General features: G+C 44.4%; 1 protein-coding gene across 1 annotated transcript; it reads right to left on the bottom strand.

The window, feature by feature from the left end:
* Positions 1 to 255: 255 nt before the first annotated feature.
* On the bottom strand, positions 256 to 9,946 carry XCR1 (X-C motif chemokine receptor 1). The gene is made up of 2 exons (XM_070359516.1): positions 9,817 to 9,946; positions 256 to 5,419 (listed from the first exon to the last, which is right to left on the bottom strand). Exon 2 carries the CDS (start codon positions 5,400 to 5,402, stop codon positions 4,401 to 4,403), a length of 1,002 nt encoding a protein of 333 aa, XP_070215617.1. The 5' UTR covers positions 5,403 to 5,419; positions 9,817 to 9,946; the 3' UTR covers positions 256 to 4,400.
* Positions 9,947 to 15,176: the final 5,230 nt, after the last annotated feature.

The raw sequence follows: 15,176 nt of genomic DNA, 5'->3' as shown, positions 1-15,176 counted from the left end.
ATTTCCCTGGTGATCAGTGACTATAAATCCATGCTCCCAATGCAGGGGGCCCAGGTTTGATCTCTGGCAGGGGAACTAGATCCCACATACCACACTAAGAGTTTGTGTGCTGTAACTAATGATTCTGATTGCTGCAATGAAGATCAAAGACCCTGAGTGCTACAACTAAGATCCAGCACAGACAAGTAAATAAATAATAAAAGAATCTTAAATAATCATCTTGGGTAGAAATGAGGAGAACATAAACAGCCCAAGGTAAGTCAGTACATGCTAATCTTTTATTTGCATCCATGATACAGTGATGGTTTCTATATTTTATGAGATGATTTTTAAGAGTAATTCATATTTGTCCTGTCACAGGCAGGTTTCACAAATGAAAGCCATGCGTTCAACAAACCAGGCACTGTCTGGGCTGGTGAGCCCATTGGCTGGTGCCTGTTGTTGAGTGGAAGATGTAATGTAAGCAAGCGTAGGAAGAAGAAACAAAAGTGGAAAAAAGCTAAAAAGATGATCTCCTATCCACTTAACCAACCATAAACACTGCTGGGCACTGAGGGAGGTTCTAGATATGCACAATGGGGTTCGTGCCCTCAAGGAACCTCCACTCTGGCTGGGGTCACCTGGGGTCATCTGAGGTCCGGGGCTGCCCTGGGCTTGGAGGCATGTTCCTATTTAGAGATCAGCATGGTTTCTCTCTTGCTGATTTTGTCCGAGAGAGGGTGGAGGTGGAAATGCTGTGAGGAGTTTCTTCCCTTGGCGCTGTTGTGGGTTTTTAATGCTCCAGGAATGGCAGGAGGTCTACAGCCCTGAGTCCAGAGCATCTCTTTTTTGACTGGATAAGAAGGGACAGGCCCACAGTGGCCCAGCTCAGGTTCAATAGTGGTAGAGGGAGGGGAAAGGAGGAGCTTGTCGTCCATGAAGAGTGTGGCCAACGAACATGGAGTGTGGTCGCTGGGTTGTGGCTTGCAGGCTGCTTCCTTCAGCAGTCCAACCCAGGGTCCCTTTCTGGTAGGGTGGGTGCCCCTCCATCTTCCCATTCATTTCTCTCTCTCTGTGCCTCTTCCCTTGTATTCTCTAGGAGCTAGATTAGGAGAAGACTCTGGATTAAAGATTACCCTAGACTACTGGAGGGCCTAAAACATCACTAGAAATGCAGAGACAAACATGATCGTACTGATGAAGTGCTCCCAGGGATATGGCTGTATGTGTTGACTCAGAGAAGTATCTTGGGATATGAAGGAATGGGATGGGCTGAGGAGACCATGGAGTGAGGTTCTCAAAGGCCGTGCTCAGCGGTGACACAAGATCCCCAAACCTGCCTTCTAAGAAGAGTGGGCTCAAAACCAGCTCTGATTTAGCAAAGTAGGTGGGTGATGGAGTCCTCTGCCCTTCTGCTCCCTGGGCTCAGTCCGCCCTCTGAACAGAATTTGAATACAGTTTTAACAACATCAGCTTGAAGGAGTGCGGGATGATGAGCCTGACCAGAAGCTCATAGGCTTAGCTCTGCCCCATAGCTATCTGTCTCCTTCCTCCGCTCTTCCTGTCTTCCACGGTGAGTGATGGCCACGCCAATCGATTAGCAAATCCATGGGAGTTCTGTTGTTTAACAACTGCACCAGCCAGCCCTCCCCAACCGATGCTACAGGCATCATTCTAAAAACTAGACCCTCACTCTTCCCCAGTCAGGTCAAACTCCTTCAAGACTGGCTGCCCAGGGGCAAAGAGATCATTGAAACTGGAGCAGGAACTTCAGGGGAAATGCTGTATAAACCCTCTAAGCTCTAGGTGAGGGCTCTACTGTTGTTTAGTTGCTATGTCATGTCCATCTCTGCGACCCTGTGGACTGTAGCCTGCCAGGCTCCTCTGTCCATGGGATTACCCAGGCAAGAATACTGGAGTGAGTTGTCATTTCCTTCTACATGAGATCTTCCTGACCCAGGGATCAAACCTGTGTCTCCTGCGTTGGCAGGCAGATTCAACAAGCATGTGTTGAATGCCTGCTGAGTGCAAAGTCTTGCTCAGGGGACTGTGGAAGTCTCTGGAATTCCCATTTTCAAGGAGTTGCAGCCAAATGTTCTTAACTGGGGTGCATGTCAGAATCACCTAGGGAGCTTTTCCAAACGCCCTACTCCAGAGTGAATCAGGCTCACAGATTGGGATCAGGTCTGTGGGGTAGCGGAAAGCTTAGAGGGTGGTTTTCATCTACGTCCTTTGATGTGAAGCTCTGGGATATTGTAAGAAATAGGCAGTGTACCACTAAATAAAAAGGATGGGCAAGGTAAGCCACTGCCACAGAGAGAGAGAGACGCAGTGTGCTCTGAGAGTGGAGACTAGCAAAGAAAAGTTAGTATTGGTAAAGAAGCAGGCTGGGGCAAACAGGGTGGAATGTGTCACGTGGTCCTGGCTCCCCCACAAGCACATCAGAACACGGGCGGCAGCTGTTACTTTTCTCTGCACCCAGTACAGTGACAGGACACTGGGGCCCTGCTTGGCAGGTGCAGGCCCAAGTTCCCACCATCTGGGAGTTTCCAGTGTGATAGGGCAGGGAGAGCAGACATCCGTGGGTGCAACTACAACACACTGGAAGGGGACAAATGCTATTTCAGAGGGACAGGCAGGGTGCCTCGACACCACAGAGACTGTTCTCCTAATGTACGGATTGCAGATGCCTTACCGAGGGTGCTGGTGTTTCAGATAGGGCCTGCCGGTTAAGGAGTAGAAGGCCCAGCATGACAGAGGACCAGAGGAGACTGGGAGAAGGGTGTTTGGGAAAGGACCAATGTGGTCTTTTGTGATTGGGTTCTAGGCTGCTTGGGGGGTGAAGATTTATGTTGGATCAAAATTGGATGTGAGAGCTGGACCATAAAAAAGGCTGAAAGCCGAAGAACTGATACTTTCCAACTGTGGCTCTGGAGAAGACTCTTGAGAGTCCCTCGGATTTCAAGGAAATCAAACCAGTCAATCCTAAAGGAAATCAACCCTGAATATTCCCTGGAAGGGCTGATGCTGAAGCTGAAGCTCAGATACTCTGGCCACCTGATGCAAAGAGCTGACTCATTGGAAAAGACCCTGATGCTGGGAAAGACTGAGGACAGAAGGAGAAGGGGGTGACAGAGGACAAGATGGTTGGATGGCATCACCGACTCAATGAACTTGAGTCTGAACAAATTCCAAGAAGTAGTGAAGGAGAGGGAAGCCTGGTGTGCTGTAATCCATGGGGTTGCAGAGTCAGACACAACTTAGCGACTGAACGACCACAAAAATTAGAAAGAATGGAAAAGTTAGTTGACACCAGATTGAAGGGGTCTTTATTTACATGCAAATAAAGTCTATGGTATTTGGGCTTTATCTGAACCTAACGTGAGGGTTTTGAAGTGCTGTGATATCAATGCAGAGGACACTTGGTGGGGAAAGAAATGAGCAGCAGGAAGATGCTGAGGATGTGAGGCTGTTTGGGGAGGAAGCCACAGGCATGTGAGAGATACTGGGAAGGTAACATCAACAGGACCTGGCCGTGGGCGTGGAGGGAAAGGAAATGCAGGGCTCCAAGATAACCCGGCTTGTGGAGAAAGCTGGCACCATCAACCAGGAGCAGGAGAACACTCTAGGTGGAACGTGATGGATCGGAAGCGTCAGTTCAACATCGACTTGGAGAGGAGGAGGTGCTGGAGGAATCTTCACCCTGGATGCCTTCAGCAAGGTGGGTGTCCAGTCATCTGGGCCCTCAGGGCTCGACTGTTGGCACCTGGAGGGTAGTATCTGCATCTCATTCCTCTTTATAGCTTCCACATAAACGCCTGTAGAAGGTGGCACTTACTGCATTCATTCTTTCAATAAAAGATTTACAGACTAAATATGCAAGTAGCCAGTTCATGTGCCGCACGCTGGAGCTATGGTACAGGGCACATCTCTGGTCCAGCTGTGGGAATTCAGAATCCATGTTTCACTCTGACTGTGCTTGTTTGCAGGTGTGATCACTTCTGCTCTGCAGACAGCCCCATCCAGAGCCACCACCTCCAACACCGGGGGACAATCCTACAGTCAGGGAGGGAACACCATCTTGCCAGCAGCCTAGAGCTGCACAACTGAATTCCAGACCCTCGTCAAGTCCTGAAGGACGCTTCTTTCCCAGAAGCCTTTCACATTTGAGAGTCTCCTGACCTCATCAAGGCTGAGAAATCCATGTTTGAATGAAGGAATAAAGGAGAAAAGATTTCCTCAAAATCTAAGAAGCATTTTTCTGGATGGCAATGTAAAATTTCCAGGTGGGGAACTTTTCTGCAGAAGAGGGGGCCCGTAGGACCCCCTGGTGTAACATACTGCTGTCATCCACCAGCCGCAGCTGTAGCGTTTCCCAGCCTGGTGCCCTCCATCTCCTTCCTGCCCCACCAAACTCCCCTTCAATAGAAGGAGATGCCCTCGTAGGTGAAGGCACCTGGGGGGTGAGGTGACGGAGGGAGGCTGGGCGCCTGCTGCCGGCACAGCCAGAAGCGCCGGAGCAGACTTTTGAGGTGCCTGCGGAACTTGACCCCGACGAAGACGTAGAGCACGGGGTTGAAGCAGCAGTGGGAGAAGGCCACGTTGCGGCAGATGAGCAGGGCGTAATCCAACTGCTGGCTGACCTCGCAGCTCTGAATGACCCCCAGTTTCAACAGTGTCTGCAGGAACAGGATCAGGTTGTAGGGAGCCCAGCTGAGGAAGTATGCCGCCACGATGGTGAAGATGAGCCTCACCGTGCGGTGGCGCCGTTTGGACCGTGAGCGGAACAGGGTCCTGAGGATCTCCACGTAGCAGAACAGGATGACCCCCACGGACAGCAGGAAGATGACATTGTGCTGGTAGACGGAGGCGAGGAACCCCTCGAGTTCCGAATAGTCACAGCCCGAAGGGAACACCTTGTGGAAGATGGCATCAGGGATAGAGGACAGGATGCTAGCTGCCCACACGGCGGCCGTCACCAGCACACGGCGCTGGAGGGTGTGGACACGCAGGGACGAGATGGGACTCACCACCGACAGGTAGCGATGGATGGTCATGATGGTCAGGAAGGAGATGCTGCTGTAGAGGCTGATGGAGAAGACCATGTTGAGGAGCTTGCACAGGAGGTCTCCCAGCACCCAGCCCCAGTGGTACCCCAAGATCCACACAGGCAACAGGCAGGAGAACACCAGGTCTGAGAGGCACAGGTTGAGGATGAAAACGTTGGTGAGGGACTCCAGGCTCTCATACTTCACCAAGACCCACAGCACCAGGCTGTTGCCCACCAGGCTGAGAAAGAACACCAGGCAGTACAGGATGGTGGTGCTGACAGTGGCGAAGACAAAGGTCCTCTTCTCACACAGAAAGCTCTGAGGATCATACTCATAAAAGGTGGTGGACTCCGGGATGTCTGAGGGCTCCATCTAGACGCTGAGAGCATCTGAAGTGATAGAGACATGGAGTTCAAAGCCATGTGGTTAGGCTAGAGAGCAACAGGACCCAAGGTACAAAAAGATGTGATCCATGGCCCAGCTACTGGTTGGTGAACTTTATAATGGAATTAGGAACTTTTCAGTAGCACTAAGGTAGACCAGTGTCCCAGGAGGTGTAACAGAAAGACAGTGGAACTGGATATCAAAGTTCATGAACCACAGCACGCCAGGCCTCGCTGTCCATTACCAACTCCTGGAGTTTACCCAAACTCATGTCCATTGAGTTGGTGATGCCACCTAACCATCTCATCCTCTGTCATCCCCTTCTCCTCCCGCCTTCAATCTTTCCCAACATCAGGGTCTTTTCAAATGAGTCAGCTCTTCACATCAGGTGGCCAAAATATTGGAGAAAAACCTGAGATCAAATGTAGGGCCCAAAATTGTGTTCTTAGACAAGCTTTTTAACCTTTCTGAACCTTAGGTCCTTATCTTCAAAGCAGGGCTAATGATCCCAGCGTCATCCCTTCATTTATTAATACCTAGTGAGCATTTACCAATCCTACTTGCCTTCCTGTCTCCTCTCCCTCTGTCCCTCCCTTCCTTTCCTTCCTCACTCCCAGAAAGTATAGGAATCCTGACAGCAGGATTGTTTCAGGACACTTGCAGTCTCTTGGAACCAGTCAAAAAAGAAGAGAGACAAATGAAGCAAACATCTGTTTCATGTAAATCTAATTATGAAATAATCTCAAGACTTCAATGAATGTTGAGAATCTGGGAGATCAGATCCCCACTAACACAGGATTAACTCCCAAAGCAGAAAGCTTCATCATCCAGGAGCTTGGTTTATAGAATATCTTATGAGCAAGTAGAAATAACCTATGTCCATTAGAAGGTGAGTGGCTAGGAAAACATAAAGGCAAATTGACTCAGTCCTCTGGGTTAGTGAGATTTTAGAAACAGTGAGACTAGAAAGCCAAGGAGACAGGAAAAGGGGTTGAAGAGCTGGCAATTTCACTGAGAGAGGCAGATGAAGCTGCAGGGCCTCAGAGGAGGATGGGAGACCTGGATGAAGCAGCTACGTGAAACAGAGCGCACTGTAAGAGTTCTCTGCGTCCACTCTGAGCCAGGCCCCGTGCTGACTCGCAGTGCTCATCTGCTCCCTTCATCCTGCAGCGCTCTCTCATGAGATGGGACCATTTCCACTTTACAGAAGAGGAAACCAGCTCAGACTGGTAAAACGAACTGCTCAATGTTATAAAGCCAGGAAACAGCCAGGAAGGCCAACACTAGAACCCAGACTTTATGTCCTTGTATTTTGAGGAGAAGAAATGGAGGAATAGTTTACCAGTTTCCAGTTTGGGATAGGAGGACTAATAAGGAGGGGAGGGAGTCTCCAAATTTATCCTATTTTAGGTAGGTAAGTCAATTTGCCTCTTGAAACACAAAAGTGAAGATAACTGAAAATATTAAGATGGTTGTTTTGTTTTGTATTCTTTTACTATATAGGGGGATACAGATAGTTCTGCATGTTTACTGTCCACTTCTGGTTCTTATTTTCAAAGTACTTATGGCTTTTATTTATTTCTCTACTTGAGATAATACTGTTTTCCTTATGGATTTTAAGAGCCCTTTACTTAAACTGGTCAACCCATTCTGCTTTTAATCATGTCTCATGGTCTTATTTTTTTGACATTTAGAAATTGAGTGCTTACATTTTAAAGAAGAGTTTATCTGACTCAATACAACAGCCCATAATGATCAGTGACACACAGCAGGCACCATGATAGATGTTGGATTTTAGGATGTGAACATAATAGTTTCTATCTATAAGAAGTTTACAGTTTCCTGACAAGTTGAAGTGGAGATATTTTGGGAGTGGAGTTTGTTAAGCACACTTCCTGTCATACAAAGCCCAAACTGGTTATTTGGGAAAAGTTTTAAAAGAGGTACTAAAACATAGAAAAAGTAAGAAAATTCCAGAAAAACATCTGCTTCACTGACTATACTAAAGCCTTTGACTGTGTGGATCACAACAAACTGTGGAACATTCTTAAAGAGATGGGAATATCAGACCACCTTACCTACCTCCTGAGAAATCTGTATGCAGGTCAAGAAGCAACAGTTAGAACCGGACATGGAACAATGGACTGTTCCAAATTGGAAAAGGAGTATGTCAAGGCTGTATATTGTTTATATACAAGGCTGTATGTTGCTTATTTAACTTATGTGCAGGGCATATCGTGTGAAATGGCTGACTGGATGAAGTTCAAGCTGGAATCAAGATTGCCGGGAGAAATATAACCTCAGATATGCAGATGACACCACTCTAATGGCAGAAAGTGACGAGGAACTAAAGAGTCTCTTGATGAAGGTGAAACAGGAGAGGGAAAAAGCCGGTTTGAAATCCCATATTCAAAAAACTAAGATCATGGCACCTGGACCCATCACTTCATGGCAAATAGAAGTGGAAATAATGGAAAGTGACAGATTTTATTTTCTTGGGCTCCAAAATCACTGCAGATGGTGACTGCAGACATGAAATTAAAAGACACTTACTCCTTGGGAAGGAAAGTTATGACCAACGTAGAGAGCATATTAAAAAGCAGAGATATTACTTTGTCAACAAAGGTCCATACAGTCAAAGATATGGTTATTCCAGTAGTCATGTATGGATGTGAGAGTTGGACTATAAAGAAAGCTGAGTGCCAAAGAATTGATGCTTTTGAACTGTGGTGTTGGAGAAGACTCTTGAGAGTTTCTTGGACTGCAAGGAGATCCAACCAGTCCATCCTAAAGGAAATCAGTCCCGAATATTCATTGCAAGGACTGGTGCTGGAGCAGAAACGCCAATACTTTGGGCACCTGATGTGAAGAACAGACTCGTTGGCAAAGACTCTGATGCTGGGAAAGATTGGAGGCAGGAGGAGAAGGGGACAACAAAGGATGAGATGGTTGGATGGCATCACCAACTCAATGGACATGAGTTTGAGCAAGTTCTAAGAACTGGTGGTGGACAGGGAAGCCTGGAGTACAGCAGTCCATGGGGTGGCAAAGAGTTGGACATAACTGAGCAACTGAACTGAACTGAAAACTCTAGCTAGACTGAGAACAAAAAGAGAGAACATGAATTGTCAATAGCGGGTATGAAAGAGTGGTTATTGCTACAGGTCTTACAAACTTTAAAATAATAACAAAGAAATATTATGATCAATTTTAACCAATTCAAAAACATATATGAAATAGAAAGATTTCTTTAAAAATTCAACCTACCAGAACTGACATGAAATGATATGACATAATCCTTTATTACAGAAACTTTGTCAACTCTAAAAAACTAAGAAACTATTCTACAAAGAAGACTCCAGAACCAGATTTTTCTAGTGCATTCTGTCAAACATATCAGGAAGAAATAACACTGATCTTATACAAACTACCTGAAATACAGGATGGAGTAGTTCTCCAATTGTTTTATGAGACCAACATAACCTTGATACCAAAACCAGATAAAAACTACAGTAAAAGAAAACTATAGACCAGTAGACCAATATTTCTCATGAAGACAGACATAAAAATCCTTAACCAAATATTAGCAAATCAAATCCAGCAATATATTTTAAAAGGTTAATACATCATGACCAAGTGTTTATCCCAAAAGTATGAAGTTGGTTTAACATTTGAAAATCAATCAATTTAAGTGACCATACTAAGACAAAACTATATGATCCTTTTTGACAAATACAGAAGAGCATTTGACAAAACTCAACAACAATTCATGATATAAACTCAGCAAACTAGAAATTAAAGGGATATCAGGCACCTACAAAAACAAATCATTCCATGTTTTGTCAGTTATTAATACGTTTACTCAAGTTTTCAGAGGTGCTCTTGGTCTGGGCATGGTGGGCCTTGGGCACGGAAAGGAGAATGGTGCCAAACCCCAGGCTTCTCAGAGTTTCATCCTAGGGGTTCCCTTTGCATGTCCTTGCCCTCCCACCTTGAGATCTCCGAAGTCCACTTCAATTCTAACAGAGTAACTTTAGCTTTCTGGTCCACAGAATAATTTGGATTGAGAAATACAGCTCTAAATTATTCAAACACTAATAATAACAATGCCTTACTTAAAGATTTATAACCAAACACCTCCCCTTTCTTTAGCACAAGAAAAAGGATTATGTATGACAGTCCTACTCAAAGCATGTTCTACTGACACGCTTTGCAGCACTGCAGATTTTTGGGAAAACCCAGATTCAGGGAACCAGAGCCTCTGGATGGAGGGCTCAGGAATCTGCGTTATTTAGCTGGTCTCCAGGTGCTTCTGATACCTACTCAGTATTTAAGAATTCCAGCTATCAGCTATTAAAAGTAGAGGAAAACATACGTTTGAAAGGGTTGTAAAGGAACTCACCTATATGTGCACCTCTGTACAAGCGCCTTCAGGCAGAAATGGTGCTTCTCTGTTCCTTATTTTGCACAAAGAAACTGAGACACCCTCTCAGTGGGCTAGAGGAAGGCGGTGGTGGCATTCAATTGCTAAGTCACATCCAACTCTTTGCGACCCAATAGACTGCAAGACACCAAGCTTCCCTGTCCTTCACTACCTCTTGGAGTTTGTTCAAACTCATGTCCATTCAGTGGGTGATGCTATCCAACCATCTCAACATTAGGCTCTTTCCCAGAAGCAGAATCTTTTTCAATGAGTCTTTTCCTAAGTTGTTGACTTAGGTGTCATTTGAGCCCCTCAGTGCCACCAAGGACAGATAAAGTAATTTTGCAGTTAGGGATCTTAAAAGATAATGTGTTTTTTAAAGTGGTATTTTAAATTTTATCAAAAACTATATGTGGGACTTCCTTAGTGGTCCAGTGTTTAAGAATCCACCCGCCAATGCAGGGGACACAGGTTCGATCCCTGGTCCAAGAAGAAATTCCACATGCCACAGAGCCGCTAAGCCCATATACCACAATTACTGAGCCCGAATCCCGCAACTAATGAGCCCATGGCTCCAGAACAACTGAAGCCATCGCATCCTGGAGCCTGTGCTCTGCAACAGGAGAAGCCACCGCAATGAGAGGCCTGTGCACTGCAGCGAAGAGCCGTCCCCACTTGCCACAACTAGAGAAAGCCCGCACTCAGCAACGGTGATTCACTGCGGCCAAAAATAACTGAAAATAGCTACATGTTTTAAAGTAATGTATAAATACCAGTAGTGCATGACTATTATTATTTTAAATTGAAATAATTCATGTAACATAAAATTTACCATTTTAAACTGCACGATTCAGTGGTTTTTGGCATATTCAGTGTTGTACACAGCCATTACTACCCAATTCAGAACATTTCCATCACCCTCAAAAGAAATTCATGCTTGTTTGCCAGTAGTCAATCTTACTCCCTAGTTCCCTCCATCTCTTGGCAACCACTGGTCTACTTTCTGTCTCTATGGTTTGCCTATTCTAGAAATTTCATGTGAGTTGAACCATATAATATGTGATCCTTTTTGTGTCTGGATACTTTTACTCGGCACAATATTTTCAGGGTTCATCCATGTTGCAGCATGTGTCAGTACTTCATTCCTCCTTATGGATGAATAATATTCCACTGTATGGATAAACCACATTTCAACCAGCTGTCAACTGAATGACATTTGGATTGTTTCCACTCTTTGGATGTGATGAATAAGGCTGCTCTGAACATTCATTTGTAAGTTTCTGTATGCATATAATTTTTTTCAATTCTCTTGGGTATTTACCTAGGAGCAGGATTGTTTGATTGTTTGAGGAACTGATAAATCGTCTTCCACAGAGCTGCTTCAAATTTTTTTTCCCAACAATAATGTATGAAGGCTCAAATTTTGTAGTCTTTCTCTGCAAAAACATGATCCTATCATGTACACTGATTTATCCTTTTTCCATTCAACGCAGCAGCATGAAAGTCTCTCCAAGCCTATCCTATTCTTTTCAATGGCTAGAAAGTGTTCCACTGCATTATGGTGTTAGGGTTTGCTTCTTTTCCTTTCAACGAACATCCATCTTGCATTCAATTTTTAAAATTATCAGAATGCTGCAAGGATTATAATACATATACTTTAATGTACTGGTATTGAATTTCTGTAGGATGGATTACTAGAAGCGATGCATTTCTGGATCATAGAGAATGTGCATTTTACATTTTGGCAAGTATTGTTAAAGTGCTGTACTCAATATGCCAGCATATTTGGAAAACTCAGCAGTGGCCACAGGACTGGAAAAGGTCAGTTTTCATTCCAACCCCAAGGAAAGGCAATGCCAAAGAATGTTCAAACTACTGCACAATTGCATACATCTTACATGCTAGCAAAGTAATGCTCAAAATTCTCCAAGCCAGGCTTTAGCAATACATGAACCATGAACTTCCAGACATTCCAGCTAGATTTAGAAAAGGCAGAGGAACAAGAGACCAATTTGCAAACATCCGTTGGATCATCGAAAAAGCAAGAGAGTTCCAGAAAAACATCTACTTCTGCTTTATTGACTATTCCAAATCCTTTGACTGTGTGGATCACAATAAACTGTGGAAAGTCCTTAAAGAGATGGGAATATCAGACCACCTGACCTGCCTCTTGAGAAATCTGTATGCAGATCAGGAAGCAACACTTAGAATCAGACATGGAACAACAGATTGGTTGCAAATTGGGAAAGGAGTACGTCAAGGCTGTATATGGTAACCCTGCTTGTTTAACTTCTATGCAGAGTACACGTGAAATGCCAGGCTGGATGAAGTTTAAGCTGGAATCAAGATTTCTGGGAGAAATATCAATAACCTCAGATATACAGATGACACCATATTTATGGCAGAAAGCAAAGAACTAAAGAGTCTCTTGATGAAAGTGAAAGAGGAGAGTGAAAAAGTTGGCTTAAAACTCAACATTCAGAAAACTAAGATCATGGCATCTGGTCCCATCACTTCATGGCAAATAGAAGGGGAAACAGTGTAAGCAATTACAGATTTTATTTTCTCAGACTCCAAAATCACTGTAGATGGTGATTGCAGCCATGAAATTAAAAGATGCTTGCTCCTTGGAAGAAAAGTTATGACCAATCTAGTCAGCATATTAAAAAGCAGAGACATTACTTTGCCAACAAAGGTCCTTCTAGTCAGAGTTATGGTTTTTCCAGTAGTCATGAATGGATGTGAGAGTTGGACTATAAAGAAAGCTGAGCACTGAAGAATTGATGTTTTTGAACTGTGGTGTTGGAGAAGACTCTTGAGAGTCCCTTGGACCGCAAGGAGATCCAACCAGTCAATCCTAAAGAAAATCAGCCGTGAATATTCATTGGAAGGACTGATGCTGAAGCTGAAACTCCAATACTTTGGTCACCTGATGCAAAGAACTGACTCATTTGAAAAGACCCTGATGCTGGGAAAGATTGAAGGCAAGAGGAGAAGGGGATGACAGAGGATGAGATGGTTGGATGGCATCACTGACTCGATGGACATGAGTTTGAGTAAGCTCTGGGAGATGGTGATGGCCAGGGAAGCCTGGCGTGCTGCAGTCCATGGACTTGGAAAGAGTCGGACAAAACTGAGAGACTGAAGTGAACTGAAGTGTTGCCAAAATACTATTTATGTCCTCTAAAATGGTTGTATTTATTTACATTTCCACAATAGTGTACACCTAGTCAAAATCAGGTGTTAGTAACTTTAAAAAGTTTTGTCAGTCTGAAAGGATACTTGTAATATTATGTTGTTTTGATTCAAATTTTGTTGTTTTGAATTAGGAATTTTCTCTACAAATTTACTCTCCCAATTGTGTGTGAGTGTGTGTGTATGCATGTCTGTAATAACTGCTCTTTGCCAAGGTAGGTAATTAATGAAAGGACTCATACAGCAAGTGTTTAACAAATGTCTGTTCCCTAAATATGAAGACAAAATTTGAAAGTATCATTTCACATTTCCTCACATTTGGTTTCATTATGAAAGAATTTCATGCTCTCGCCTTAAACAGAAAGTTCTAAAACACTGGCTGGGCTGGACACAGATGGAATTGAGCTTCAGCCTCATACAGACTCAACATACAGAGGGGGAAGTTCAGTTCTGGGTGAGGCACAAAGTATTTAGAGGTCTGGTTATCATAGTTAAGGTCTGGATCCCTCTGTGGGGAAGTGGGATTCAGGGCCGAGATCAGCATCAGAGGTCTCTGGCATCAGCATCAGAGTGCAGCTCTTGGTGGGAATGAATTGCTTTTAATAAGAGAACTGCTGACTCTAGATCCCCAGGGTCTCATGACCTAATTGGACCAAATCCAGGGAGAGGGATAGTTGTTTTGGTCTCAGCCCCATGCACATGAGAGCAGGCAGAGGGACATGAAAGGTCTTGCACTTTTAGGAGCCCTTAGAGAGAGCATCCTGGCTTCACTGGGATTCATAGGGCCCAGAAGGCAAGAGGCCAACAGCACTCAGAGGCCCCCCACCTCTCTGCTGGAACATCTAGCCTCTGGCTGAGGTGGCTCCAATGGAGAGACTGGAGCTAGCATTTGATCTGGGCAGAGGAATGATGGAGCTAGCTCACCACCCTGCATTTTATTTTTAGGACTTTTGTGAACTGGCTGCTGTCACATTGGTGGCTTGAAATCAACCATGGTGGAAGTATTGACACCTTAGAATCTTGTCAGTGAGTTCAGTTGATCAGTCATGTCCGATTCTTTTCAAACCCATGGACTGCAGCATGCCACACCTCTCTGTCCATCACCAACTCCTGGAGTTTACCCAAACTCATGTCCATTGAGTCGGTGATGCCATCCAACCATCTCATCCTCTGTCGACCCCTTCTCCTCCCACCTTCAATCTTTCCCAGCATCAGGGTCTTTTCAAATGAGTCAGTTCTTTGCATCAGGTGGCCAAAGTTTTGGGGTTTCAGCTTCAGCATCAGTCCTTCCAATGAATATTCAGGACTGATTTCCTTTAGATTGGACTAGTTGGATCTCCTTGAGGTCCAAGGAACTCTCTAGTCTTCTCCAACACCACAGTTCAAAAGCATCAATTCTTTGGCACTCAACTTTCTTTATAGTCCAACTCTCACATCCATATGTGACTACTGGAAAAACCATAGCTTTGATTAGAAGGACCTTTGTTGGCAAAGTAATGTCTCTGCTTTTTAATATGCTGTCTAGGTTGGTTATAACTTTTCTTCCAAAGAGCAAGCATCTTTTAATTTCATAGCTGCAGTCACCACCTGCAGTGATTTTGGAGCCCCCCAAAATTAAGTCTCTCACTGTTTCCACTGTTTCCCCATTTATTTGCCATGAAGTGATGGGACCAGATGCCATGATCTTAGTTTTCTGAATGTTGAATTTTAAGGCAACTTTTTCACTCTCCTCTTTCACTTTCATCAAGAGGCTCTTTAGTTCCTCTTCACTTTCTGCCATAAGGGTAGTGTCATCTGCATATCTGAAGTTATTGATATTTCTCCCGGCAATCTTGATTCCAGCTTGTGCTTCTTCCAGCCTGGAATTTCTCATGATGTACTCTGCATAGAAGTTAAATAAGCAGGGTGACAATATACAGCCTTGACGTACTCCTTTCCCTATTTGGAAGCAGTCTGTTGTTCCATGTCCAGTTCTAACTGTTGCTTCCTGACCTGCATACAGATTTCTCAAGAGGCAGGTCAGGTGGTCTGATATTCCCATCTCTTTAATGATTTCCCACAGTTTGTTGTGATCCATACAGTCAAAAGATTTGGCAATGTCAATAAAGCAGAAGTAGATGCTTTTCTGGAATGCTCTTGCTTTT

The sequence above is a fragment of the Bos mutus genome, chromosome 22, assembly GCF_027580195.1.
Source record: "Bos mutus isolate GX-2022 chromosome 22, NWIPB_WYAK_1.1, whole genome shotgun sequence".
NCBI lineage: Eukaryota > Metazoa > Chordata > Mammalia > Artiodactyla > Bovidae > Bos > Bos mutus.
Note: the sequence above shows the minus strand (reverse complement) of the source record. Positions and strands in the feature narration are given on the sequence as shown.

Coding starts and splice junctions, on each gene's coding strand:
- XCR1 (XM_070359516.1), bottom strand. CDS start 5,402: ATGGAGCCCTCAGACATCCCGGAGTCCACCACCTTTTATGAGTATGAT.